Source organism: Paraphaeosphaeria sporulosa (genome assembly GCF_001642045.1).
Source record: "Paraphaeosphaeria sporulosa strain AP3s5-JAC2a unplaced genomic scaffold CC84scaffold_2, whole genome shotgun sequence".
Lineage (NCBI taxonomy): Eukaryota > Fungi > Ascomycota > Dothideomycetes > Pleosporales > Didymosphaeriaceae > Paraphaeosphaeria > Paraphaeosphaeria sporulosa.
The window spans coordinates 1,471,364-1,499,082 of record NW_017253361.1 but is presented as its reverse complement, the minus strand read 5'-3'; the positions used below and the strand labels follow the sequence as shown (position 1 = coordinate 1,499,082).

The following is a 27,719-nucleotide window of genomic DNA, read 5'->3' as shown; positions in this document are numbered from 1 at the left end:
GTTTTCCCGCTAGAAGTTCCCAGGAATAATAGAAGTAACAGAGCAATATGTGTGCCGCAATCTAAAGGGGTGCTTCGAGCTCCGAACTCGAGAGCATGAGGCGGTGTGTCTTCTGGAAGACCTAGAGCGCGAGACCAGTTCCATCGCCGCTCCAGCGGTACAGGCTGAGCATCTCGCGTCTCCTTAGCTGCGCGAACTCGGCATTTTCGTCCATGCCGCGCCCACGCACCTGTTGTAAAGCCGAGCGCATCACCTTGCGGAAATTTCTCTGCAATGTTTGGTCAGCATGATCGCCTCTTATTTTCCGAGATTATGGGGAGCGACGCATGTGTGGCGATTGAAACGGTGAGGGATGAGGCTGAATGCAGGAAGTTCGCGTCCCAGACGGGTAATAGGGTGGAAGCACGAAGCTGCAACTGCCAAACCCAGGTACAGGTGCTTCAAGGGGCATTAGAATGTAAGAGATCTGGGGATTCTTACCTGGTATTCGGTATTGAGGGTTACGATACACGCTTCATGCGCTCGGACGATCGTCTCACAAGCCTTGACGACGTTCGGATTGGCTTCGCCTTGCAGCTTGTCGGCTATGAGCAGCAGCAGGAAGCTACCCTGCAGGAGGTAGATTCCGAAGAAGAAAGGCATGAAGCTGAGATCAGGATCGAGTTCCAGAATTTCGTTGAGTGCTTCAGCAGCTGCGACCGCATGTCCGGTAGCGTCGATGAAGCTCTGGGATGATATCCAGAGATCATTGTCGTCGAGCAATGAGATAGGATCCCATTTGCCGTTGAGTAGTATGTGGAGGGTATGCATGATGTGCGTGCCGTAGGCTACTACGATTCTCGCGCGCATGAGCGACTCTTGGGCTCTAGAGGTTGTAGAATTCACTGATCGAGCGGACGGAGTACCTGGGTGGATCGGCTCCTGGACTTCGGCGTTTGCCTCTGCGATAGCTCTTGTCTTCAACTCTCGAAGCGAATGGCCATACACCTCTAGCTGCCGGGTGATCTCCGCCGCGTGATCGTCCCAATTTGTCTTTGAGCCGAATCGGGGATGGTTTCTTGCATGATGGACTTCAACGATTTCGCCCAAAATACTCATTAGAGGGAGAAAGAATCCAAATGTGGATGTCCCAGTGCACTCATATATGGGTCCTGTGCTTCTTCGAACGGTAGGATCTGAGAATGATTGAGCGGGGTTTCCAAAGAGAGCCGGTGATTGCCATACATCATCAGACACAGGTGTCTGCAGTTCGCTGCACTCGATATCGAGCAGCGATAATGGCCTGTTGTAGCATAGTGCCAGGTGCCGATCAACCGTGTAAAGCATCCACCAAACGCGACGTCGCTCTTCTCGTTGCTCCTCGGTGAGATTGATCGAAGCGTTCTGACCAGGCGTAGGGCCACCAACACGCTCTGAGTCAAGGTCGGATCGGCCTTGTGGGTTTTCCTCGGGCGGTGGGGTCAACGGCACCTCCTTGCTGAGTTTCAACTCCCTGGCCAAACTCCAGGCCGCATTCCACCATCGCAGCGATGCGGCCTTGTACTCACTGGCGCTTATGACGACTGCGAGATTAGCGTACGTACAGACATCATCAATGCCACCTGGAGCGCCCGCGGAGCTAGCTGCATAGCTTCTCTGCCACATGCCTTCGCCAGGTAATGCTATTTCCGGGTCCTGTGTTGAAATGCCAAAATTGTTCATTGTTGCACCGGAGCTGAATGTGGGGCTCGCATCTTCGCCTTGTGATTGGTGCACCAGGGGCTTCAAGAGGGATATGGTCAAGTTGATGAGCCTCTCTGACAATTGGCTTCGTGCGGATGGTGACGAAGCCAGGTACGGAGACTCGCTTGTCAGACATCCGATCCAGAGCATGCTAGCTAGTAGCGCTGGGCTACACACGCGTGGAGTATTGTGCCGCAAGAACGACTCTTTCCGGAACACGTAACAAAGCACGTAGGGGCTTGTGGGCTGCATGAAGGCAGTGCTAGAGCTCTGAAAGTAGAGCTCCAGCAAATCACAAGCCAGAGATACGGGCATAATATTCGTCAAATGGGGCACCAGGGGCGCAAGGACCGGGTATCGTAGTTGCTGGGAACTCGATGGATGTGCGTTCGGGTAGATTGTTGCAGACGGGGACGGCAGTGATAGCCACCCTGGCGAGCCGGATGTAGGGGAGGTTGTGATGTAGCCTGGCAACGGTGATTCTGCGTGAGGCATTCTGAACGAGTTCGAAGGCCCTTGGGCGCTTTGTGGACTCATCATCTCGTAAGGGCTCTGTGCATATTCGGGCATGTTGGAGGGAATGATGGGATGCATCATCTGGTGAGGTTGCTGGTAGGCACGATTGAAGTCGTCCATGGTGGTGTACTCGGGGATTGAATGACTGTGCATTGGCAAGCCCTGGGTCTGGATCCGTGGTGGCTGCATGGGGTGGTGCATGCTCTCGCCCATCTGGTTCTCTGGGATGGAGTCGATGGCGCTCATGCTCATGGTCCGTGATACCGGGTTGACGCCGGGGAACATTTGGGCGCTTTCCATGTCACGAGTGGTGGCGATGCTGGCAGACCTGCCGGGTTGTGGCAGGTTTGGCGGAGGCAGGTCAGGCAGAGGTCGCTGGCCGTCGGGTAGCTCCGCAGCTGGGGAGGACTCCTTCTGGTCGTCAGGATGACCGGCACCGCGCGACTGAGGGCTCCCCGATGTAGACTCGCCAGAGGGCGGCGCCGTGCCATTTGCGGCGGCGGCGGCGGCAGCTGCAGCGAGGTCCTTTCGAGATGCCTTGCCGCGCTTTTTGCGCTCGCGCATGTACTCGCATGTCAGACCGAACTCTGCAATGCGGTTAGTGTCAGGCTTGTTCGACAGCGGCGACGGCTGTCAAAGTCGCTTGGTGGACCCTGTGGAACATACCTATACAATGGGCACACTACGCGGCGTTAGCAACTAGTCAAGGCCATCACGGCAACGTCAGCGACTCACAGGTGCCTTGCCATCGCACTTCGTCCGCAACTGATTACACTGATCACACGCTCGGCTGATTCTGCGTCGCACTGGCCCTGCAGCGGCAGCACCTCGTCCTGCGCGCTCGTGCAGCATCGCATCACGCTGGCTGCGCGGCGCTGCAGCAAGAGGCCCGTTGGCGTAGGGTAGGCGGTGCGGCTTGACGAGGCCCTTGCCTGGAGGCAGGACATGACGGTTTTGATGGAAGTGCAGCGCGTACTGCGAGGTATGAGCCAATGTATCAAGCGGCGACGGCCCCATGTGCTGCGCAGCGTAGTGGTGTTGATGCTGCATTGGTGGAGGAAATTGCTCGTATTGGTGGAGACTTGTCGACATCATCCTTCTAGCGCCGGCCTCGGCCACAACTGCACCGCGCGACAACGACGGGTAGGGCTCAATGGCGGTGGCGGGGATATTAAACCAAGTGAGAAAGAATCAACAGAGGAAGGTGCGTAGATGAGGTGCGATACGTGGTCGAAGTACGCTCAGCGCCGGGCTGGGAGAGATGTCGTCAGGGCGGATGCAGGTCAGAGGAAGGTCCACGCTGCTCTTTTGACTTGGTCGCCCGTGTCCCTGAGTACAATATAGGTAGCTGCCGGCCGCAGGCTTCTCCGCCTCGAGCCAGGTCATGTCTTAGTGGTGCCCGCGGGGTATAGCACAGGCTGCCAGTGCGTGAGGTGCAGGGTGGCCAATACCGGATAGCATGGGCAGCGACCTCCCATCTCCGGGTCTACTAGCTGCGTCGCGCGTCAGAAAACTGCTGGGCCACATGGGCTGCTCTGCAAACGAGATGGGCAATGGCTTCTGCACGCCGGGTTCGAGCCAAGGCCTCCTGTCCCCAGTCATCACGCCTCAGCAGTCACCCCGGCACCGCCTAGGGTCCCTGGCACCGCGCAACGCTTCCACGTTGAGCACAGGGCACAAAGCCGCTTGATCGTCGGTGCCGCGAGCTTGAGCGGATGCACCCCAAGCTGGTCGCCGCGTCAAGGCCCGTAATCAAAAAAGATATTGCTTGATCGGTGCCATCCCAGCCCTATATGTGCTCGTCTTAGGAGCGCCATACTGTACCGATGCCGGCTAGAGGTACCGTTATGTACCCCCGTACCGCCAATGCCACCATCAGATCCGTCGCTCGACTGACTGGCGATCTAGAAACGACCTGCGCTATGATTGGGGCCCACAGCCCACTCTTGTGCATTTGCCAGCAACATCTCCCCATCGTGGCACGGGACCATCAACTCGGCGCACTCGACCGCCTGCTGAACCCTTTCATCAGTATGCGCTGCCCGGCTGTAGACTCCTCGAACAACGAGAACCAAGTTGCTGCCCCCCAGCTGCGACCGGTTACGGTTCAAGGCTAGCCTTCCGCCACACCCTGCCAGTCATCGCATCCTGGTGAAGAATCCGTCTCGCCAGCCTTCCGCAGCCTGTGCGGATCAGCCTTTCATCCAGAATTCTCCCAGAAGAAGCCGGCGGGCATGAATCAATGCTAGCGGTGCTCCGATGGAATCGGACTGAGGGGCTTCCAAAACACTTCGATCCTCCGCGATCCGACCTGGAAACGAACCGCCTCTCAAAGGCATTCTCGGAGGCTACCGCATGAACTTGCCCTCCGTGATCAAGCTCGGTAATGCATCTCGTAAATATCTTTAGGAAATTGAGCTCTTGAAAGGTCACCTGCATATGGTTCACACATAATGGGCCGTGTGGAGAGACTGCGCAAGCTCTCCTCTATAATACCTCAGTTATGATAATAAGAGGTCCAGAATGGTAGGCCGTGCCACGGCCAAGTCCGCATGCCTTGTCCAGGTGCGGCCAACAAGCAAAGTGGCGTGCGAATGTTGCAGACGGCGCTCGCTTAGACACACTGCCCGTCCTTCTCCACTCATCCACATATTTTCAAAAGTATACCTGAATCCGCTAAAACAGTGGCTTCAACGGTGGAGAAAACGTGGTCTTGCCGTTGCATAGGCCGTCGAGAGCCTATCAACACCACATCGGCCGCCGCCATTGATCGGTAGATTCTGGTGATTGGCTGTCACTCTAAAGCCAGCGGATCGCTCCGCATTTCAGCGCCTGGCATTTTGCTTTACCCCATTCACTGTCTCGTGCCTTTGGTTCCTTGGCAGCATTCAGCTGCAGGAACGTATGTCGAGTGGTGCAAACATTTGGCTACGTCCACAGGGTCTGGCGATCAATAGCGCAGTTCCGCAAAGACCAACGAGTGACCGGCAATTCGCAGTCAGGGTCATCGTTGCAATTATCCAAGGAAGCAAAGCTTCCGAGACCATCTCCATCCAAGGCCTAGGGGACCGTCCCATAGCATAAATTTGTGAAAGATGTGAACGACGAAGAGCTTTGTTGACGAAAAGGCTGAGTACAATGTCCAGGCGCCGAGTCCACGAAGGTGATCGACTGGGCCTAAAACTCGCCTCGCGAGAGTTGGGGCGGGAAGAATGTGGTCGTCACTACACCGTTTCGGGAACGGGTGGTTTTCTCCGTTCGTACCCACCCCACCGGCTTCGGGCGAACCGTTCGTGGCTCTTACTTTGTGGTCTGGCTTCTTGTTGAGGCGTTCTATAAGGTTCACGTCAACATCGCTTAGCGGTAGACGGACCAGATCAAATATTTTTCTCCAGAGGTGGTCCACTTGAGGTGAAGTCGCGCCCACCACAGGGAACGGAGAGGTCTTGACTGGGATCGCTCCCGAATCCTTCTGCCACTCGGTCTAAGCCGAGAACTGTTAGCGTTCACACTTTGATCCCGATCAGTAACGGTCCAACTAATCTGAACATGGATTAGTCGAAGCCGCAACACAGTCGAATGTGCAATTAATTGTAGCCAATGAGCGCCGGCAATTTTTGGAATATATGAGAGGCTGCAGCATCATAATAGCAGTCGTACAGCTGTCAGTCCATTATCAGCGAGCTGAATCGGCCCAGGAGAAGCAACGTCATTGAGCCTTTCTGATGAACGGAATCAATAAACCATATCTTTACCGGTAGAATCGTCTCGCGAGCACTTCCACCGCACGCTGCGCGCTTCTATGATAGGCGACTCTTTGTGTTTTGGGGGTACATCCAGGGCTTCGAATAAAGTAGCAGTCGACGCGTAACTTCACTGCTAAGCTAACGTCATCGTGACCGAAACGGCCAAGGATAATCCCACTGGTGGCTGTATGGAAAGCAGCTGTTGATACTGTGGTCCATCTCGTACGCACCAAAGACCATGACGAGTAGATCGCGAAAAGGTCCATGTTCCTTCTACTGAGGATCGGCAGTGGCTGAAGGATCAGAGTTGGTGAGATGACTTGGGATGTACTTCTCAGCGCCGGAGTCGGTTCGGCTGCCCTAGATCCCGCCTTTGGAAGACAAAGCTCCGTAACCAGGCGCAAGACGTCAGCAAGACTATCAAGAAAACCTACAATAGAGAGGACATGCTCAGGCGACAGGATAACTGCCGACTGGCAAGGCGATTGCTGACAGCCTCTACTTATTCCCAGTGAAGAGGCTCCCAGAATAAAACATGGTTTGGACCCCAAAAATTTCTGCCCACAGCATGGCTCACGAAGCGTACCACCAACAATGAGACCTGCATGGCGGCCTTCCTCTTGTGGTCTTACGGTGAGATAATCTGCCTCGTCCACCCTTGATTTGCTATGCACAACGAGGATCGCGCAGCTTTATGCGACTTATCCTAAAGAATGCGCAGAAGCTGCTCTCCTGGCCTGTGAATATTGAGCGCTCTGGAAACGCGAGCGCGTTCGGGTTCGCGTATCCAACGCGTCCTTGGTGAGACGAGTATCCAAGGCTGTCCTCAAGTCACAGGGATCCCCGTGAAGTGGCGGCGCTTCATCCGAACAGCCACAGCTGAGCAACACCAGCCCTTTTGAGGTACGTCGGGACTGTGAAGAGAGAGTGAAAGGGGCGCAGGTAGTCCACATGCAGTGTGTGAGGCTCGAAGATAGAAGACGAAAAGCGCCGCTAGCCGGAGGCACTAACTTTGGTGGGGTCGTAGCTGCCAAAGCTGTTCGACAGATACGTCACCCCGCTATGCGACCTCGACACCAAATTTGACCGCACCCCATAGCGATCTCGCATTGATCCATACAACCAATCATCCGCCCGACCCCATAAACGCTACGACATCATGTCTGTCGAGACTATCACGACCATATCACCGGTCACCAACAAGCCAATTCTCACCCGCAATGGGTTGTCGGATGCCGATATCACCTCTATACCAGAAACAGCTGCTCGGGCATTCGAGGCCTACCGCCGCACAACTCTCTCGGATCGGCAAGCAATCGTCAAGAAGGCTTTGAAGCTATTGGATGAGCGCCAGGATGCTTTGGGCAAGGAGCTCACTGAACAAATGGGCCGTCCTATCAGCTACACACCCAAGGAAATCACAACTGCAGTAGCACGTGGCGAGTACATGCTGAAGATTAGCGAAGAGGCTCTGAAGGCGACTGAAGGCGAAGCGGAGAAAGGCTTCAAGCGCTACATCAAGAAGGTTCCTGTGGGGCCGGTGTTGATCCTTTTCCCATGGAATGTGCGTTCAATACACCTCCATTGCCAACATCCTCCACTGACGCACCAGTAGTACCCGTACCTGACACTTGTCAACTCACTGATCCCAGCTTTGCTCGCTGGAAATTCTGTGATCTTGAAGCCTTCTCCTCAAACACCTACAAGCGCGGAGCAAATCAAACAGATCTTCGCGGACGCTGGCTTGCCCGAAGGGGTCCTGCAAATTTTCCACAGCGGATCTATTACCCAGATTGAAGCCATTGCACGGTCACCTCAGATCCAGCTAGTATGCTTCACTGGATCTGTTGCCAATGGACTCGCCATACAGACCGCCGCTAGCGACCGTGTACCGATTCGCGTCGGGCTCGAGCTTGGAGGAAAGGATCCTGCATATGTCCGATCTGACGTCGACATCAAGTGGGCTGCTGAGGAGATTGTCGACGGTGCAGTCTTCAACTCGGGCCAGAGCTGCTGCAGTGTGGAACGCGTCTACGTCGATGAAAAGATTCACGACGAATTTGTAAGTGCGCTTCAGGACGTCCTGAAGGGCTACAAGCTCGGCGATCCCATGGAAAAGGACACGCATGTTGGCCCAGTGGTGTCATCGCGATCCGCAGACTCCATTCGTGCACACATCAAAGAAGCACTCAAGAAAGGTGCCAAAGACGCAACTCCAGACAACGAGTCCTTCAAGTCCCCTCCAGCAGACGGAAACTATGTTGCTCCCACGCTCTTGATCAACGTCGATCACAGCATGGCGGTGATGACCGAAGAAACCTTTGGTCCAGTGATTCCAGTCATGAAGGTCAAGAACGATGCCGAAGCTATCAAGCTGATGAACGATAGCCAGTTTGGTTTGACAGCCAGTATCTGGACCAAAGACACCAACAAGGGTCACGAGCTCGTTGAAGACGTCGAGGCTGGCACTGTCTTTGTCAACCGATGCGATTACCCTGCACCAGTAAGTAATTTGGTTGCTCTCGTGGGAGCACGTGATGACTTGAACTCTTAGGACCTCGCCTGGGTAGGATGGAAAGACTCTGGAAAGGGCCAGACGCTATCCAGATTTGGGTTTGACCAATTTGTCAAGCTCAAGAGCTACCATGTGAAAGATTACCCGAAATAGATGGCTGTACACGGTACGACGAACCATCCCGTGGTTTGAAACGCTGTGTCTCGCGCTCCTAACAACCACAGTACATATATGGGAAATTGCCACAGCGGGGTCGACCCGAGCACGACGTTACTTTGTGGACCAAACCGGTGAGAGGGTAGTATTATGCTTAAGATAGCCAACCGAGCGACGCTTCACCATACACTTCTTCGTTTGTCTACGACACTCGATCGCAGAGTGTATCGGAGCTTCGCCTAGATGCAGCCATAATATTACCATTTCCAGAATCAGCAAGGCGGATCATCGTCTCCTCGCATCTCAAACGCGCGTTTTGGTACCTGAATGAGAAATGAGCGCCTTATGCAAGGTCGGTGGTACAACGGTGTGGGACTTACCTAAAGATATCGCGACTACCAACGTCACGCGTCATTTCAGTGACACGAATTTGCGGCCCAACTCTGAAGGTCTTACCTATTCTCGACGTAGCTCTCGCACCGTCCACAGACATATCAACAGATACAGACGGCCCTTGATGGCTTGTTGGAGAGGCCAGTGATAATGTCCCTGCGCATTCCGGTCACAGGCAGAGATTTCTGCCTATTCCATCCAACGATTGCGCATCGAGGAATGTGGCACCTTGAGATTGACTCGTCAGCGCAAGGAATCTGTCGCCCTCGCTCCGTCAGACCCGTCGCGTGGCAGAACGCAAGTTTCTCATTGCTTGGGAAACTGTTTCATGCCACTTCCTTTATAAGCGCCCACCCTTGGGGATCACGAGTCCTCCTCCGCCGACCTGTCCTCACCCCCGTCGATGATCTGATCTTTCATACATTGACGCTTCGCCATACTTTTGCCCTTCACCTCAACTTTAATAGTTACAAAGCCCGCGTCCTTTTATAATTCCTTCAGCCATTAGACCCATCTCTTCAGAATTTTAGTCGACAGTTTCCTCGCGACCATGGGATTCAAGACCGCCGTCAACAAGATTAAACGAACCCTCCTCTGCTGCAGGAAAGAAAAGAAAAAGCCGCTGCTGAAAATTGTACACATCGTCTGGCTACACACGTCGCTATAACCTCCCACTCTGCTGACCCCATCATAGGGCCCTACCACCGACGTCCGGCGGATGAACATCACCGAAGGCATGCCCGATCTGACAGAAGCAGAGTGAGTTTTTATCCCATGTACCTTCTTCTTCTCCGTCCTCCTCCTCCCTATCCCATCCTTTCCGATACGGTACACTGACGTTCCCCAAGTGCAAAGCTCATCCAAGAAAAAGCAACTCACGACGCCTACCGCCTCCTCTCCCTGCAATCTCACCCCCCAACCCAACCCACCACACCCCTCCCCACGAGCCCCACAGACCCCTTCGCTTCTTCCTCGGCCCTGAGCCCTACACCCACAGATCCCTTCGCCTCCGCAGCCCCCTCCGCCGCAGCATCGACGACGCACCTCCCCTCGCCATCGTCTGCGCACAGCCGGAGCCGGCTGAATCCCGCCGCTCCTGGCCCAGAAGAATGTGGCAGAGAGAGCGGCAAGGAAGGAGAAGACGTGGGCGTGGGCAAGAAAATCTGGGATCGCACGCGCCGTCTGTCCGGCCTGAGTCGGCGGAGTAGCACGCGCTCTACCGCCTTGTACACGCCCTCCCGCCGGCGAGACGAACCTGCTGCCGGGGTGGTCATCGAGCTCGAGGACTCCCAGCGCTATGAGGAGGAGAAGGACAACAGGGATACGAAGGCGGGTGCGAGTGTCACTGTCAGTGGGATTGGGAGGGGGTTCGAGGTCGTGGGGACGGTGGGGGGGACGCCTACGAAGGAAGCCAAAGGGAAGGCGGCGCCGGGGAGGGGCAGGGTGGTGAGTAGTCCTCTTATCGAGAGGGCGGGAAACGCGGGGGATTCGGGTGGGGAGAGTAGTGAGGACGAGGTGGAGAGGAAGCCCTTGGTGAGGGTGTAGAGGATATGGTGTGGTTGTAATTGCATGTGTACTATTAGTTGAACGTTCGATGGCGGGCGGCTGGGTGGATGCATAGGCTAGACTTGAAGACAAGATTGTTATGTTGGCTGGCCGGATAGATGCATTAGAGCTAGTGCGTACGCATTGCGCTGCACTTTGAAAATGCATCGCCCTACTCTTCTTCTCTGCGGTAGCGCAGCGTAGTGTACCTTGACACGTCATCTTGCGCTTCACCCGCACCGCAGTCCCCGCCCTTTGGCTGGCCATGTCGAATCATGACGCCAAATGATGCTGCCTGCTCGAACCCGCAACCCCATATCCCAACTCATACCCTGAACACGCTCGACTTACTCCTTACCCCGTCGAAAACACACGTATTATCCACCGGCACATACTGCTCCGTGATGACCTTGATAACCTCCTGGCTCACCATGCCGCCCGTCAACGCAGCGATATTATGCAGCTCGCCGCCCCCAGCGCGCACAAATTCCTGCGCCAGCTCTGCGATTTGCGCCCGAACGCCATCATACTCCTCTTCGTCGATGGTATAGCTCGCTTCCTTGACGAGGCTGTCTACGAGCTTCAGCGCAGTACTGGTCACTTTCTCGGTGTCGGAGTCGACGTCTGCGTCGGAGAAACCGGGCGGCTTGGGGGTGTTGGTGAGGTTAGAGGCGGTGTGGGTGGCGATGAATTTGTCCCAGGCGAGGAAGGCGATGTAGATGGGGAGGAGCGAGTCGGGGAAGGTGAGTTTTTGTGCTGTGTACCCATGTTAGTCTTGCGGAGGCAACCAGACAGGTAGGAATGACTTACCTAGCGATTTAGCGTTTGCCCCAAACTTCAGGTCGCCCTCCGCCGGGACGATGTGGAACGGCCGTCCGCGGACAAGCTTGATATGCGCTGCATTCTTGCAGAAGGCTTCTACGTCCTTTTCCTCGATGTGGGTGCTCATGTTTGCGTTGCGCTCCAAGAACCGCACGCTCTCCAGCACCTCTGCGAGGTCTTTCCGCGCCTTGGACTTGTATACGTTCTGCAGCTGGATGTAGTCTGCGGAGCGCGCCTTCATGTCCGGTACAGCGCCGGGTACGGGCAGCACGCCGTACTTTGTGTAGAAGAGACCGATTGCGTGCGCGATGACCCAGAAGGGCGGCGAGTTCTCGCGTATTATGACGCATTCTGGGACCTTGAAGATTTCCTTGACGGCGCTGCTTGGCTCCGGGGGGTTGAGAGACTTGAGGACCGCCGAGACGGCTTCCTCGAAGTTCTCCTCGCCGCCTTCGGGGGTGTCTGTCCGTGTGGCAGCTGCGACGAGATCGCGGAAGGCGGTCTTGTCTTTGTAGTTCTGGGGTACCTCGCCGTTGTGTTCCTTCTTCCAGACTTCAAGGTAATGCAGCAGAATGGCAACGTAGGGTATGTGGCCGTGGTCATCGGCTGCCATGGTCTCTATGCCCTTTGTCTTGTCCTCTGCGTATGCGAGCAGCTCGGGCCATGGTTTCAGCAACCGCAGGTCTGTTGTGGTTTCGGGGCTTGGATGTGTGTCGACAATAGGGAACGCTGGCGGAAGGTGTATGGAGAAATGCGAGTAGAAGCCGACTGAGTGTATGTAGAAAAGCGGGACGAGTGCTTGGTCTGCGTGTGCGGCGAGCTTGGTGAGGAGCCCTGGGTGGATGGGCGCGGTCACGATGATGAGCGTGTAGGGTTTGAGTGCGTCTGGCTGGGCGAGCCACGACTCTACGGGCTTTGGACGAGTCAGCAATGTATGCATGACGAGGGCGGGTACGTAGGCACCTCGGAGATGAAGTGGCCTTGCACGTCCGGGTTGAGCTCTTTCAGCAGATTGCACGTGTGCTCTGCGCGGAAGCCACCCAGATGCTCCTCTTCCAGGAAGAAGTTGACGCCCAAGTCTGCCTCGTCGACTATGGCCGAGTCCTGTATCGTGAAGTTGCCGGCGCCGGGAAGCACCAGGTTCTTCAGTGTCTCCAGGCCGACCACACCCGGGCCCGAGTTTATGAGGACGATGTGCGAGTTCTCGAGCGCAATCTGGCCGGCGGCGCCCCACAGACGCAACTGGCGGTCGTACCTGCGCTGTTTAGAAGGCGTCGGACGAGACAGCACGGCTGGCCTTACTTCTTCTCCTTGGCCGTGGGACCTTGCACGGGGGGCGGGAGGTCTGCCATGGCGACGCGTGCGAGAGGAAACACAGAGGGTCGGTGGGAGCCGACGCGCAGAGAGCGAGCGGGAATGCGTTCGAGTCGCGCTCCAGGTTGCCGCAGCTCCAGGCACCGGGCCATTCTGCCGCCGCGCACCGCCCACGCCGCTCGGGGCTGCGCGCCAAGCGGATGGCGGGGCACCGGGCTCGCGTCACTCTTCGGCGGCGCGTGCCCCTCGGTGCGCCATGGGCCCCGCAGCCCAAGCCAGAATATTTCTCGACGTTGGATGCCCATCTGCGACTTCGGCCTTGTTGCCAGGAGCCTCGAGATAGCACTTTCGGACTCGGTTCATGAGCTCCTCTCCCCCGCCCCTCCGCCTTTTGTCCCGCATCACTCAGCAAGCTCCACGCATCCGTCATCAGAAACACCAATTGCGGGCCCATACCACCCCATTGACTGCTTGTACATTGTCAGCACCTTCCACCGGTACAAGAGCACCTTGCAGCAGTTTCTCCGCGCCCTTCCCCAGCAGTCATCGCTCTCCACACCCCGCACGACTCTTCTCCAGTTCGCCCACCATGTCCGACGCAGCTGTCGAGTCCGCCAAACGCGCCGCCGCGCAGCAGGCCGTAAAGGACCACTTCGACCCTACCGCGACCAACGTTGGCATTGGCTCTGGCACCACCATCGTCTACGTCGTCGAGGCCATAAAACAAGTTTCCACGAACCCTGCCATCCGCTTCATCCCCACGGGATACCAATCACGCCAGGTCATCGTGCAAGCGGGCCTGACGCCCGTAGCCTTCGACTCTCTTCCCGAAGACACAATGTTCGACGTGGCCTTTGACGGCGCAGACGAAGTCGATGCGGAGCTGAACTGCATAAAGGGTGGCGGCGCGTGCTTGTTCCAGGAGAAGCTGGTTGCAGAGCGCGCAAAGAAGTTTGTCTGTGTTGCGGGTGGGTCCTTGTCCTCTTCTACACCCAAGACCGCTGGAAGGGGCTGCTAATCTGAATGCGAACAGACTACCGCAAAAAGCAGGACCGCCTCCTCACGGTCTGGCCCACGATACCCATCGAAGTCGCTCCCATCGCCGTCCCCACCGTCCTCAAGGGCCTGCGCACCCTCGGCTCCAACAACCCCAAGCTACGCACCACCTTGCTCGAGAAGTCCGGGCCCTTGAAAACAGACCAAGACTTCTTCATCGTAGACGCGCCATTCAAGACGCTGCTCTGCGAGTCGGACGTGAAAGCAGGCAAGGGCAAGGGCGACGGCAGCGACGGCACGTGGGAGGTCAACAAGCTGAGCGAGGCCGTCAAGGCGCTCACGGGTGTGCTGGAGGTCGGCATATTCTCCGGGCTGAACGGCCCAGATGCCGAGAAGATACGGTCGACAGACGGCGTCAGGACCGTCACCAGCGGGCAGAAGCCTGTGGCGGTATACTTTGGGATGCAGGACGGTACCGTGGAGGTTCGGACGGCGAAGTAGAGCTACCGCCTCCGGTTGCGGGGTGCATGGGTTCACTAATCTAGATGTCGCGCTTAGGTACCGACCCGACTTGTTCGGGCGTGTTATTAGACGCATGTGAGATCTTATGCCAATTTATATCTTCGGCGAGCTCTTATCGTTTGTTTGAAGCTCGTATCCAGAATCCCGAGAGAATTATGGGCAGGCGGAGTGATTGAAAAAGTAGGAGCTCATGGGAATGCGGAAGCAGTACACTGGCAGCGTTCAGGCAGCGACTCTTGCTGTACGCTTTTACATCAATAGTCGAACTGTCTGGAACGCTCGCATGTACTGCGGCAAGATGTGAAGTCCTCTGTATCGTCTTTGATCCTACGTGTATTCAAGGTGACGACTTGTGTATTGAGCATTAGCCTGACAGCCTTGATGTTATTCGCACTCGAGCGCACGGCTACGCATGGGTACACTGTACGTGCCTGCTATGAACGTCGATTGCAAAATAAAAATAACACGGATATCGAGCATTTGGTAGCCTGATCTGTTGAGATGGTAAACTTTCTTGTATAATTAGTCACATTAAGCTCTGTCCAGTATAATTGGATGGCAGCAGCCGGACGTTCTCTACGGGTCCGAGGTGAGGTCTTGACAAGGTCGTACAAACCCGTATAACCCAGCCACATCCATGCATGGTCGCCTACGTGCAGAAGCAGGCTGAAACTGTCAAGGCTTTGACATCGCGGCCACGCAACAGAAGAGTCCTCAGCAATACCTCGCCCAGCAACACCTCATCCAGCAGCTTCCCACCCAGCGATTTGGCCAGCATCAATTGCAACACCGGCAATACATGGGCAAGTGGGCACGGCGGCGTCTGAGCGACCTCCAAGAGGATGGCGACTTGTAAATCTCACATGGCAAAAACCTCGTCGCATTGGCTGCGATTGTCGGGTTCGCAGCTACCATATGCTACGGTTCCCGAGGCGACATCGCTGGCTCAAAATGCCTGTGTTTTCAATCAAGGGACGGCGGAAAAGGACTGTTGCGAGTTTTCAAGAACATACAAGGTAGGAATGCCTGCTGTGATGCGATGAATGTGCTGCTGAACATCAAACATCTGCAGAATGACACAGAGTGCGACCCAGGACCCCCTCCAGTGGTACGCGAGATGATCTATCTTCCTCTGTTCTCTTCATATCACCTGTCATCATATTTCCTGTTGCGGTCCTTCAACACTTGTGACCGCGAACAGGCTATCCTCAGGAGGAACTTCGGCTACCTGAATGCCCTTCCTATGTACGGAGTAGCATGTATGGCAAATGCCTGTTCAGACGCTCGTATGGGACGACGTGGCTAACAACTATTCGAGTAGCCTATCAACCCTACAAAAGCTGCCTACAAGGTACGTGGAAGGAAGGTTTCTATTTATTCAAGGAGACAAACTGACCCCGGTTCAGGAGCCCGACGATAATGGTCCCTTGCAACAACGAACTCCGCCAAAGGGCTCAACCTCAGTGTCAAGTAGCATACGAACAAGGGGATGACAGACCATGGCAAGAGTAGCATGACATGAAGTCGTGGACACGAAGGGCACTTCTCAAGCCGCGACTGATGCCATGGCCACGTAAATAGATCATCACGCATCCTGTCGAGGAGAGATGGCTCGCTCTGACACGCCCACGGCGCGCCAGCGTGCTAGAATTCAAGCTAATAATATCATCGTCAAGAAGCGAAGCCAAGGTCATCCAACCATCCGTCCATGCATCCAATGCAAAATCCGTCCATGCCAAAAAAGGAGCTTCAAGCTCACGACGACCCCGTCGTAGAATCGAAACATGGCTAAAACAGAAGGAAAGAAAGAAAGAGACGTGTGGGCTGCGGGACGCGCATCTAGTACCTGCGGTGCCTCTTGTGCCTGTATCCTCCCGCGGTGAGAGTCACATACTGCGTCTCCGTCACGACCACGACGTTGGTCTTCGTCACAACGACCATGCCGTTCTCGTCCACAGCCTCAGCAGCAGCAGTTGGCTTGGGCGCAGCAGCGTACTCCGAGGCCGGCACCTTGGTGGTGGGTTTGGCGACCTTCTTGGTCGAGGTGGATGGGGAGGCATCGCCGTAGCCGCCTCCAACGAACGAGAGCAGCGGTACGGTGGATGAGAACGATGGAGTCTCGATGAAGGATGCTTGGGTGCTGGAGAGAGCGGGCGTCGAGATGGCATCGGACTTGGGCTCGTATGCGGAGGGTGCTAGGGCGGGAGCGGATGTAAAGGCTGGTGGTGCGCTGGACGGGGCATCGCCGTATGCACCGCCTTCGAAGGTGAGTAGCGAGACGGTGGACGAGAACGAGGGGGTCTCGATGAAGGACGCGTGAGTGCTGGAGGGATTGGGCGTCTCGGTCATGTCGGACTTGGGCTCGTACGCAGAGGGCGCCAGCGCGGGCGCGGATGTAAAAGCTGGTGGTGCGCTGGACTTGGGCGCCGCAGCGGAGGACTTGGGCGCGGCGGAGCCAGACTCGATGTTACCGCCACCCACAGGCTTGATAATCAGCCCGATGTCGATCGTCTCACGCTTCGGCGTGAGGACCTTCCCCTTGTTCGGCGGTCCGTTGAAGTTCTTCGCTTTGCACTGGTCGTTGATCGCCGTGCACTTGTCGCTCCAGAGCTGGCAGACACTGCCACCCGTCGCGGGGGCCTCCGCCCAGCACTTCTTGCCCTGCGTCCAGCAGTCCTCACCTGAGGCCCAGCAGCCGGTTTCGTCGCTGTATGAGGCGACTTCCTTGCCGCACCAGTTCGCGCTCTGGGCGATGCAAGACGAGGGCACGAGACCCTCGGTCTGCTGCAGCTGTGCGTCGGAAGCGAGATTCACGTTCTGCGTGAAGTTTGCGACGGCGGGCCCGGGGACCTGGTACTCTGCGTTCTTGCCGACGTAGATGTTGAACTTGACAGAGGACTGGCCGGCGCTTACGTAGTCGGGGCCTGGTATTGCGACGGTGCTCTCGGGGACTAAGCTACCGGTGCTCTCGAGAAAGATCTGCGCGCATCCGGTGTAGAACTGGGCTTGGCCATTGGTAGCATTGTGCAGGGCTACGACTTCCGGACGAGCGAGGTAGTAGCCGCCTTCGAGGCCCTTGGGGAGCTCTACGGAGAGGCGGCCTTTGTTGTCGATCAGGCGGTCGGTGCACCACTTGTCAGTGTCGGCGTGGTAGCCGTCGTCCATGAGCTTGAACCAGCCGTCACCGGCACCCTTGTCGTCGATGGCAGACGTGACCTTCTTCAGATAAACGGCACAGGGACCGTAGTGGCCTCTGTCAAGGGACTCCTTGGACGGGTTATCGGGCCACGAGCGCATTTCGAAGGTCAGGGTGGAGCCATCCTTGACGGGGCTGACGAAGTTGACGCCTTTGGTTCCGTCGACGTTGCAAGCCATGTCGTCGCTGCTGTAGTCTACAAGGGGGAACGAGGCTTTGGCAGGGTCCTTTCTCATGCGGATACCAGCACCGTCTCCCTGTGTGAGGTTAGCAAGATGTCAAACATCTCGGCCGTGTGTCTTACTTGGCTCTCTCCATCGACATAGAGAACAGACCAGACGGTGTGCGCCATAACAGTAGGCGCGGCAGCAAGAGCCGCAAAGAGGATCGACGGAGTCTTCATGCTGAACTTTTCGAATAACTTTCGGTGAAGATGGGCGTTGTTTCGAAGGTAAGGCGTAGTATAGACACACGAACAAAGCAAGTCACTAGGACCTTCACCACAAACCTCTCAAAGGAACGAAATGTCGACTGGCGACGTGAACAAAGAGCGACAAAGGGGCTGAGCGCACCCGAAGGAAAGACAGTAAGTTGGATGTGAAGTCCGACGCGGGTAAGGAAGAGGACGATCATTTACGCGGGGAGCCTGGGGGTTTTGATCTCCGCCCCAGCACGCTCCCTCCTGCATGCATGCAATCATCACAACGGACCCCATCCCTGCGGCGAGCGCCCAAGCGCAGAACGTTGCTTCCCCTCGGGAGCCAGCTCATCTTCCTTGCAACATATCCGAATGGCGCCTGCGTGCCTGTCGATCTTGGCCCTTGTTCATGTCAGAAGCCGAGCGCGCGGCTGCCATGAGGTGGAGCTGGCGAATCAGCGCGCGATACCGTGTGTTTAGGGAAACGTGAAACATAAACGGAGGCTCGCAGGCGGACGCTAGTAACCCAGTACGGGGCGACAGACGCTTGTGGCGTTCGACGAAACGAGCTAGTGGGCGCATCGCACCTTAATCTCAGCCTCTGCCCCTCAAAACACCAGCTGCGCCTTCTCCCCGGGATGTTCTAGGGACTGCAGCCAGAGAAACATCCTGGGTTGGATCGCAGCTGGCAACTGGCTTGAGGACAAGCACCGCTCTAAGGTTTGAAGGACAGAATGCTCGCAATTTGCGGCGAACGCATGTTTATACAGACATGCTCGAGCGTCCACGCCGAGCCGAGTCCATTTCTTAGGCTTCCAGTCCAGGGTTTCTGGATGGCCGTCCAGGCTTCAATTTGACTCGCCGCCAAGGCACCGACTCTTGGTACCGGCAAGTCTTCCGCAGCCGGCCCCTGGGAATAAGTAACACCATGAGGACGACGGCATGCTAAGTCGTCCGAAGACGTAGTCGGAATCGTGCCGCTATACGGCTTTACAAACCAAAAAATTAAAGACTTCGGACGCCGCAATAGAAGTAGGGAGTCGTGTCATGTTGCAGCTGCGCGGGCTGTTGTTCTGTCTCGTGACGCACGGTGCGCAGAGCAGGAACGGAAAAGGGGCCACGAACAGTGCCACTGACACTGGGCAGTATTTTCAGCGAAAGCGGAAGCAAACGCCCAGTAAGAGGAGGATGCACGACCAGCCCTCGTTCCCGGGTTGCATGAATCAAATCGTCATGCGGGATGCAAGGTCGGGTCGCTTAGCATGCTGTGCGTCGCTGTTGCATGAGCATCTAGAGAAAAGGTTTCGAAACAACCGATCCTGCGGTCGACACTCTGAAACACTGTCGTGATCGACAGCGGATGCGGATCGAGGCGCTGTTGTAGTACACCTACTGAAAAATTCCTCTCTTTAATCATAAACCAAGTCGGCACTTTCCTCGATCTGAGCCCATGTAGTCGCTGGGACACTGTGTTTGTGCAAAGCCACGAGAACCGCCTCGAGGCTGTAAGCATTTTGTCTGAGTCGAAAGTACATATCAAGATTGCTTTGGTAGGTAGGAAGTCCGCATTCCATCTTCGTGCGGACTGTCATCCCAGAAGCATGTGTTTCGTATCTGCGAGGAGGTGAACCGTCACTTGCTTCGCTAGCTTTTCGTTTAGAACTGGAAGCATCCCTTTGAGTCTTTGGTCTAATTAATCTCCAAATGGACGTTCCTACTGCGTGAACTTGCTAGAGCGAGAACGAACGTTCAGAGTACATCTGGACATTTAAACCGGGCTGCGTTGTGGAACCGGAGCATCCGTTCCGCATAGCCGACACACATCAAGCTATCACTCAAGTGGAAGCTCGTCATGTCAAGTAGTTTCGAGCAATCATCGAACAAGAACGGCTACACGGACGGATTCTCCTTGCTGCAAGACTTCGTTTCGTTGGGAATGACAGCGGGGAGATGCATGCACCTGCACGTTCATCGTCTCCCGGGATATTCGCCGCAGGGCTTCAGCGTGCCGCGGGAGACATCGCTGCAGGACCGCGGGTAGAAGCTACACAGAGTTCTGTTCACTGTTGGAATCATCGGTGCACTGACGCAGGTGCGGTCCCAGCACATTTCCGTGGGACTCGCATCGCGATGAAAGCCATTTAGAGTTCGAAAGACAGATCATTGGCGGCAAGAGGATGATGTGGTTTTTTTAAAGGCAGAGAGGCCGGAAGTGGAGTGGGTAGGACGTGGTGATGTCGACACTTGTAAAGTGGAGACACGCTTTCCCGGCGAGGGTTCGCACGAACTCGTTTGTAGAGCTAGCGTGCCCGCTGTCTATCAGCCAGATGCTATTGAGAGAGAAATCGGTGTTCCTCAAAATTAACTGGTGTAATTCTCCCAGTGGAGTAAATATATATTGGTTTCGAAGAACTATGCAACAATTCTCGCAGATGAGTCTTACTTGCATTCTGTCAATGCTGCAGCCTTGTAAAGACATATTTATCGTTTGTCTTCGACGTCAAGCCCCTCAAAATCACTGAGGCTCCTCCCTATGGCACGAGCAATTCTCGGCGGATCGAAGATACTCAAACACCTCGTCTATTTCTTCCACGCTTCTGCCATTAGTTTCCCTGCAGAGAAAGTACATCGTGAGTACAGTCCCCGCGAATCAAAGGCCGCATAGACGATCCAGTAGCGGTACTTGATATTGGCGAAGCCCATGAGAGTGACCAGTAATATCATAAAGTTGGCCCAAGTGGTCGCGGTTGCCACGCCAGCAATTGCAGGGCGATACTCCGACGGTGCCACCACGGTTGCGGCCATGCTTTGGACGACTGTTAGCAGCGAACTTCATTTCTATTGAAGAATCTGACCCGACTTAACTTGAAGATTCTGGCAGGGTGAACACCAACGCCACGACCACTACGAGAAAGACGATCTGCAGCGCGAACGGAAACCGCCAGCTGACTGAATACCCATTCACGAAAAACAGCCCCAGCTCTATCAGCAAGGCGATCACAATCTCAACACCAATGAAGATACCTTCAGCATTGATAAATGACCCGCGATGCTGCACACCCGACATCTCGGCTCATCACACAGGAATCGTGGCTGTGTACCCTCCACTTCCAACACCGAGTATTAGGCGAGCTACAATGAGCTGAGCTAGTTGGAACCAAGATGCCATGAGTATGGTACCCATGATAGTAATGATGGCGGAGACGAAGATCGTCATGCGGCGGCCAAGTAGATCTCCAAATTTCATGCAAAGAAGGGCACCTACGGAGGAGCCGAGATTGAAGAGTGCTACTGAGACGCCTATTGGCGAGTACTTGTTCTGAAACACTTCTCTGGTCACTATACGGTTTACCTTGTATGGTAGAGTTATGTTCCTCTGTTGCGCCTGTGGTATTGACTGTGTCGGTCAAAGGGAAAGCGCCCACGAAAGACTGCATCACAAGGACATTGTCCGTGACTGCTTGATGGTAGCCATAGCATGAGTGGGCAGAAAACACGATCGGCACCAGTGCTTCCCAGATTACGCGTGAGGCACAGAGACCCCAATAACTATCTTTGACATGTTTTCTCACAGATGCGAAGAGAAAAAAGTAGAATAGTCGAAATCTCAATTTTCAGATGAGACAATCAGAGTTGTTGCGTCGGGGCAATGTTATCGAGGGCTTACTGCAGCGACCACTACCGGTATCCAGTAGTTAGACCGATTCGTAATGGCGACGCTCCTTTCTCCGATGCCCTCACAACTGCAGTCTGTCATCTAAGCAACAGCGGTCACTGTTTAATAGCCGCGGCAATCTGTGGGCGACAACTACTGGCATTATCGCAGATCGTCGACGGGCCCCACGTTGTAGTTCGACACATTCCCCGCACCTACTCAGACGCGCTGAGTTACATCTCGGCCGAACCAAGCGTTCGGCGACAGCTCAAGCTTCCTTGTGGCTTTCGTGCTGCCACTAGTAGTATGCACTCGCGAATCTGAACAGATCTGCTGCAGAAGTATGTTCTGAAAGACAAGAAAATTTTCGATTTGTTAATCGTCTTCCTCGGACCAAGTCCACCCAGCCTTCACAAACTGCTCCGGAATATCTACATGCTTCGCTCGTATGTAATCTGTGAAGCCTTTGCCTCTGTTATCTAAAAGCGTCGAGCTGCTCACTCCACGACCGAGGATACCATAGATGACAAAGTGCACAGCCCAGATTTTGGGAAACTCAACCCGCTCCAAACGATACTCATCTTTCCAGTCCCCACCGATCAGCGTCTTCATCCTGTGAAGTGTCATGAAGCTGCGGAACCAATCCCATAGCTCGGCTCGCTGTACGAACATCCCGCAGTTGATGTTGGATCCTTTGTCGCCGGAGCGACCGAGGGCAATGTTACCAAGCGGCATGCGGACACACGAGCCAAAAGACGTAAGTGGGACGGGATGAGTGGGGTCGTACGAGTCGCGATTTCCCATAGCCTCGTACTTTGGTGGCCGTGTGCATTCGATTGTCTTGGTGATCTTACCTCCAGGTTCAAGTATGTGTGCGGCTTCCTTGATGGCATCTTGCTCGACGAGGCTGGGATAGTAGACGTAGAAGGATTTTGGATCTGCGGTTCGAAGGTCTTGTGACCAATGAAGGCCGGAGAAGTGTTGCATGGTTTCGTCGGCTAGCAAGAGCTTCAATGCAGCGAGGGGCTCGGGTGTGGGTGCCTGCGCGTAGATTCGCATGTACGTTGTGCTCTCCAACATCCGGTGTGGATTTGGTAGAGGGGATCCAACACTTCTCAAATTAGTGAAAGCCCAAAGGGGTGCACAGCTGGTAAACTCACACTTGGAAAACGATAAAGTCGAACGTCGTCTCTGGATCCATGCCTTGTTCTGTGAGGCGAGCTCGTATCTGAGTTTCATACAGCTGGTACTTCTTCTTCGTCGCGTAGCCGGCAGCATTGCTAAGGTTCTGGGATTCAAACCCGCCCTTGTAGAAGATGGCAAGCTTGGTAGTCGGGGGAGGAGGACGGCCTTTGATACCGGAGAACCTGACGCGATCCTTTCCCACTGCTTCAACAGTCACGCCGTCAAGTATGGCGGTGACATCGCTGTTCAGGTAAATGTTGCCTTGGATCTCATAGAGGAACTGGCACTTGACTGTATCGATCGTCACCATACCATTGGTGTTGTCGTGTTTGGTGATAATGCATGTTCTGTGATTTCTTCAGCAATTGTTTTGCGTGTGCGTTGAAGTTCCTGGTCTCACCCGTCCGCTTCGATCTCTGCAACAGGAAAGCCGACATCGACGAAATTCTCCAGCGGGAAGCGATGGAACCCTGAAAAGTTGGAGCCCGTAATGTAGCCGGAGCACTCGATCAAGTGGCCAACTAGGAATGCACTTGCTAATTTGTCGTACTCTGTGTCCTTCCACCCATACCACCACCAACATGCTCCAATTACAGGCGATGCATCTGCGACACGTCCGCACATGACCAGATCAGCGCCTGATTCCAAAGCCTTGACAATACCACGAGCGCCAATGTACGCAGTGCAGGCAAGCACCTCGTCTGCTCCGAATTTTGTATCTTTGTGTGCGTTTTGGTTGATGTCTTGGAAGCTCTGCGGAAGTGTTCCCTTCTCTTTCAAGCTACTCCTCACCATACCTAGGAGGTTGTCTCCCGACACAAAAGCAACCTTCATATCATAGCCATTTTTGTCCACCAACTCCTGACATCTCCTAGCCAAATTCTCCGGACTCAACCCCCCACCATCAATGACTACTTTGATCTTCTTCTTCGCGATAACGTCCATGCTCAGTTGCAACGCTTGCCAAGCATTCTTCTTGAAGCCCTCTCCGGTTCCCGCTTCCATGGCTGCGGCTTCTTGTGCGATATTGTTCTCCGCGAGCCAGTCTCCGGTGATGAAATCGACGTCGCCCCAACTAGCTTGCTTGCGCATCTGCCAGCCTGGTTCCATTTGGCCACCAGAACAATTGGCAATGCGTACTGGGCGCTTGCCACGGTCGCGCTCGTGGTCGTTGACATTGGCAGTACCATGACCGTTTTGAAGACCATTCACTCGTGATTGAGCCATCTTTGTGTTGGTTGGCGCCAAAATGCGTAACTGTTGGGTGCATTACACGAGCGCGAAGGCTGGCCAGATGATTATATTTGCTTTTGAGATCATTTCGGTTATCGCAAGTTGTACGCAGTGGTCTTTCCGCATTGGACCATATGCAAGATGATGGTAGTGAGTTGCTCGGCTATGGAGTGCTGGTGCTGTTCCCTCGGGTATCCGGCCAAGGTTATCTAATTAGACGATTGCAACCGCTAGGAAGCTGCAGTAACCACTGATCTGTTGCGGAGACGAATTAGGTCTTTGGCCGCACCTTCTCTATCTGGGTGTGGTACTCGGGTGCGTCATGCGGAACACGAACCAGCCAGGAGGTTCGCGCAAGGAGGAAGGCCATGTTTATTTGCAGTCGCTTCGCAGCTCTCATCAATAGCGAAAACTTAACCACAGAGCTTCCATCGTACAACCAAGCGAATACTTTCGCAACATGGCGCAATACAAATCCTTTTCCGATCTACCCAAATTTGATGAGCTTAAGGATAAAAGACGCTTCTGGGTCGCAGAAGCAGGAACAAAAGACGAAGGCTTGGGCATGCTGCGATATCTGACCCCCGAGCATGTAGCTGAAGTAGTCCAGTCTGAAGTACGCACTGGGGAGCGCGTATGCGTCAATTGGGACATGACAAGACTGGAAACACCCGGTAAACCACTGAGATTGGTTTTTAATTGATTTGTCCTTATTTTTGATGTGAATCTAGGCTTCAATCGCTTCCCATGCGACCACCAAATTGTACCCATACCAAACTACGAAGGCATCGCTTGGGACGATATATGGCGCTTCAACCCTCAAGCAGGCTCGCAATGGGATGGCTTCCGCCATTACGGCGCGGAGCAACCTAATGGGAAACGCGCTTGGTATGGCGGTACGACCGGAGATGAAATTTCTAAGATGGAGAGCGACCGCATTGGAATCGGGCATTGGGCTCAGGATGGCATCGCCGCAAGAGGCTTCCTCATCGACTATGTATCATATGCCGAGAAGAAGGGCCAGAAAGTTAATGGTATGACTGGTCACGCGATCACTCTCGACGAGGTGAAGGAGATCGCTAAGGAGTGTCGCATTGAGTTCAGGCCTGGAGACATTTTCTTTCTGCGTTGCGGTTTCACAAAAACATGGGAATCGCTTTCTCTGGACGAGAAGAAGCAGTACCGCGCAGATACGCAAGTTCAGAAGCACAAGCATAGTGGTCTGATTCAGAGCGAGGAAGTCACTCGGTTCCTGTGGGACAACCACATTGTTGCCGTTGCAGGCGATGGCGTCAGCTTCGAGGTCAGGCCCAACAAAGATCACGATTGGAGCTTGCACCATATATGTCTTGCCGGCTGGGGCGTTCCAATTGGTGAGGTAAGGACTAAATGTTTGCTTGTTTTTGTTCATGCTTGCTGATCAGACGAACCAACAGATGTTTGATTTGGAGAGGCTCGCGGAGCTGTGCAAGAAGCTGAACAGATGGACTTTCTTCGTCACTTCCAGTCCGCTAAACCACCCGAGAGCGGTGTCATCGCCACCGAATTGTATGGTACTCTTCTAGGATAGTAATCAGCTTTGTTCCGACTCTGCCCAGGAAGATCACTTCCAAGCGAATATGCCCATCGACGATTCATTCGGGGTTTACTCGTGGCGAAATACATCAGATAGGCCTGAAAACTCGGGTACTTGACCCGGAACGATGTTTTGGTGTTGACATTCCACAATAACCGAGGGAATGGGGAATACAAGCACACCTTGAACCACTGTAAGCACTAAAACTGACAATAGCGGCTTCCCGCAATCTCTACCGTAAGCTAGAAGGTCATCGTTGTGACTTTCTCGGCGGGAAGGTAGCATACAATAGCCGAGCGAATTTGTACCACAAACTACTCGTCTAAATCTCTGTGCAGATTTCTTGTCTAATATACTTCCAGCTTTTCAGCTTGAGAGACTATGGCGCCATTTTGGGAACTGAGTGGTAGGAAGCTACACTGGGCAGTCTGGACGGAGTCTCTGGTTTGCATTTCAATCTTTGGATATGCAACAGCATCGGCCGGTGGTGTACTCAATGGCGAGTCCTTCAGGAAGCAGTTTCCTACTATCGATGTTACGGATGCTCCTCCTGATCAAAAACATGACAAATCAGTCATACAAGGTAATTGCTATCCTTTTCGCAACGGTAAAGTATCTGATGAATTGAGATAGGAACTGTTGTGGCAATGTATACCCTCCTGGGTGCTTTTGGCGCGATTGCCTGCACCTTTCTTGGTGATCGACTGGGCCGCCGCATGACCATCTTCGTCGCAGCCATGGCAGTGTTCATCGGGGGCCTTCTGATGTCAACATCATATTCTCTTGGTCAATTTATCGTTGCGCGGTGCGTTCTGGGGCTTGGGGTAGGCGGTATCACTGCGACGGTGCCAGTGTGGCAATCCGAACTCTCCAAAACTAAAAGTAGAGGCTCGCATGTTTCTTCCTTTGGCATCTACTGTGGTACTGGATTATCCTTGGCCTTGTGGGTTTCCTTCGGCATGTCCTTTACGAAGGGATCGGTGGCTTGGAGATTCCCATTATCGATTGTAAGTGTGTTGGCTGTCATCGTTATGTGTTTCATCTTCACACTGCCGGTAGGTCTCAGCGTAAGTCTTTTGTTACAAACGTGCTAATGCGCCCACAGGAATCCCCACGCTGGCTCAAACTCAAAGATAGACACGAAGAAGCCAAACGTGTACTGGATTTACTTCACCCTGGCGACCCCGAGGCTGTCGAGAAGGAGATCGAAGATATCGAGCTAGCCTTGCGAATTTCTGTTCGACATACGAGTCTCTTGTCTATGTTCAGCATGGGACCACAGAGGATATTCCACCGGGTCGTTCTAGCTTCTATCTTGCAAATCATGCTTCAGGTGAGCGGCCCGAGAACAGTTATTTTGATGTTGCATGGAGTGCTAATCTCCGTGCAGATGACAGGAGTAAACGCGATAGCCTTCTACGCCCCCACGATCTACGAGCAGCAACTGCATTTCCCAGCAGTCGAAGCCGGTGTTCTCGCCGCTGCATCACAAGCCTGTCTCATTTTAGGGGGAATCCTATGCGCATTCACGGTGGATCGTTTTGGGCGACGACCTCTGATGATGTTCAGCGCTTCCGCCATGTGTGTTTGCTTCGTGTGCGTCACTGCACTTACCTCCCAGCCGGACAACAGAGCAGCTTCGAAGGCGGCTGTGTTCTTCTTATACCTGTACTATGTTGTGTACACCGTCGGGTACATTGGTATACCTTTCTTGTACGCCAGTGAGATTGCTCCAGTCCAACTCAGGGCAGCTATATGTGGTTTGAGCACAGCTATTAGTTGGCTCTTCAATTTCATGGTAAGAGCTTCACATTAGTATTCTATTGGCAGCGGGAACTTACATAACGTAGGTGGTTGAGGTCACACCGGTCGGATTTGAGGATATTGGTTACCAGTACTTGTGAGTTCTATCAGCTCTATACTTTCTATAATCACCTAATCTTGGTATAGCATCATCTACACCGTTTTGAATGCAACGTTTGTCCCCATGGTCTACTTCTTCTATCCCGAAACTGCGGGCCGATCTCTTGAAGAGCTGGACGCAATTTTTGCCCAGTCAAAATCTATCTTCGACACTGTGAGAGTTGCGAAACAGATGCCTAAAATCCACTTGAAGGAACTTGGATATGAGAAAAAGGCTGCAGATCTTGAGCACATGGAGAAATATGAAGCTGTGTAGATGTAGCTAGATCATCAATGTCATTCTTTG

At 54.3% G+C, this 27,719-nt stretch overlaps 10 protein-coding genes across 10 annotated transcripts; 5 read left to right on the top strand and 5 right to left on the bottom strand.

Annotated features, from left to right (window-relative positions):
• Positions 1 to 46: 46 nt before the first annotated feature.
• On the bottom strand, positions 47 to 3,333 carry CC84DRAFT_1235584 (uncharacterized protein; the record flags this gene model as incomplete). Its single annotated transcript, XM_018183851.1, has 4 exons — positions 47 to 268; positions 481 to 2,825; positions 2,905 to 2,920; positions 3,046 to 3,333. The coding sequence occupies 4 exons, from the start codon at positions 3,331 to 3,333 to the stop codon at positions 122 to 124; spliced, it is 2,796 nt and encodes a 931-aa protein (XP_018040096.1). The 3' UTR covers positions 47 to 121.
• A 3,810-nt stretch (positions 3,334 to 7,143) lies between these two features.
• On the top strand, positions 7,144 to 8,652 carry CC84DRAFT_1083367 (aldehyde dehydrogenase; the record flags this gene model as incomplete). Its single annotated transcript, XM_018174009.1, has 3 exons — positions 7,144 to 7,548; positions 7,600 to 8,487; positions 8,539 to 8,652. The coding sequence occupies 3 exons, from the start codon at positions 7,144 to 7,146 to the stop codon at positions 8,650 to 8,652; spliced, it is 1,407 nt and encodes a 468-aa protein (XP_018040095.1).
• A 946-nt stretch (positions 8,653 to 9,598) lies between these two features.
• Positions 9,599 to 10,593, top strand: CC84DRAFT_1255708 (uncharacterized protein; the record flags this gene model as incomplete). Its single annotated transcript, XM_018184558.1, has 3 exons — positions 9,599 to 9,682; positions 9,743 to 9,807; positions 9,897 to 10,593. The coding sequence occupies 3 exons, from the start codon at positions 9,599 to 9,601 to the stop codon at positions 10,591 to 10,593; spliced, it is 846 nt and encodes a 281-aa protein (XP_018040094.1).
• An 85-nt stretch (positions 10,594 to 10,678) lies between these two features.
• Positions 10,679 to 12,845, bottom strand: CC84DRAFT_1111344 (uncharacterized protein). Its single transcript, XM_018175277.1, has 4 exons — positions 12,718 to 12,845; positions 12,379 to 12,670; positions 11,404 to 12,328; positions 10,679 to 11,349 (listed from the first exon to the last, which is right to left on the bottom strand). Exons 1-4 carry the CDS (start codon positions 12,765 to 12,767, stop codon positions 10,919 to 10,921), a joined length of 1,698 nt encoding a protein of 565 aa, XP_018040093.1. The 5' UTR covers positions 12,768 to 12,845; the 3' UTR covers positions 10,679 to 10,918.
• A 147-nt stretch (positions 12,846 to 12,992) lies between these two features.
• Positions 12,993 to 14,465, top strand: CC84DRAFT_1160822 (ribose 5-phosphate isomerase). The gene is made up of 2 exons (XM_018177589.1): positions 12,993 to 13,697; positions 13,763 to 14,465. Exons 1-2 carry the CDS (start codon positions 13,319 to 13,321, stop codon positions 14,224 to 14,226), a joined length of 843 nt encoding a protein of 280 aa, XP_018040092.1. The 5' UTR covers positions 12,993 to 13,318; the 3' UTR covers positions 14,227 to 14,465.
• Positions 14,466 to 16,047: 1,582 nt separating this feature from the next.
• CC84DRAFT_1202378 (uncharacterized protein) lies at positions 16,048 to 18,301 on the bottom strand. The gene is made up of 2 exons (XM_018181771.1): positions 17,748 to 18,301; positions 16,048 to 17,700 (listed from the first exon to the last, which is right to left on the bottom strand). Exons 1-2 carry the CDS (start codon positions 17,844 to 17,846, stop codon positions 16,087 to 16,089), a joined length of 1,713 nt encoding a protein of 570 aa, XP_018040091.1. The 5' UTR covers positions 17,847 to 18,301; the 3' UTR covers positions 16,048 to 16,086.
• A 2,420-nt stretch (positions 18,302 to 20,721) lies between these two features.
• CC84DRAFT_1083864 (general substrate transporter) lies at positions 20,722 to 21,409 on the bottom strand (the record flags this gene model as incomplete). Its single annotated transcript, XM_018174024.1, is given in 3 exon segments — positions 20,722 to 20,928; positions 20,944 to 21,161; positions 21,214 to 21,409. Coding segments are annotated over 3 exon segments (621 nt in total), but the record flags the coding sequence as incomplete, so codon positions are not given.
• Positions 21,410 to 21,891: 482 nt separating this feature from the next.
• Positions 21,892 to 23,928, bottom strand: CC84DRAFT_1235577 (DUF1446-domain-containing protein; the record flags this gene model as incomplete). The annotated part of the gene is made up of 5 exons (XM_018183850.1): positions 21,892 to 22,208; positions 22,371 to 22,627; positions 22,677 to 23,048; positions 23,102 to 23,402; positions 23,499 to 23,928. 5 exons carry the CDS (start codon positions 23,926 to 23,928, stop codon positions 21,892 to 21,894), a joined length of 1,677 nt encoding a protein of 558 aa, XP_018040089.1.
• Positions 23,929 to 24,191: 263 nt separating this feature from the next.
• CC84DRAFT_1235575 (uncharacterized protein) lies at positions 24,192 to 25,499 on the top strand (the record flags this gene model as incomplete). Its single annotated transcript, XM_018183849.1, has 3 exons — positions 24,192 to 24,608; positions 24,666 to 25,312; positions 25,371 to 25,499. Exons 1-3 carry the CDS (start codon positions 24,395 to 24,397, stop codon positions 25,497 to 25,499), a joined length of 990 nt encoding a protein of 329 aa, XP_018040088.1. The 5' UTR covers positions 24,192 to 24,394.
• Positions 25,500 to 25,891: 392 nt separating this feature from the next.
• On the top strand, positions 25,892 to 27,689 carry CC84DRAFT_1081966 (MFS1 putative major facilitator superfamily transporter; the record flags this gene model as incomplete). Its single annotated transcript, XM_018173957.1, has 6 exons — positions 25,892 to 26,093; positions 26,144 to 26,565; positions 26,616 to 26,843; positions 26,901 to 27,308; positions 27,361 to 27,410; positions 27,461 to 27,689. The coding sequence occupies 6 exons, from the start codon at positions 25,892 to 25,894 to the stop codon at positions 27,687 to 27,689; spliced, it is 1,539 nt and encodes a 512-aa protein (XP_018040087.1).
• Positions 27,690 to 27,719: the final 30 nt, after the last annotated feature.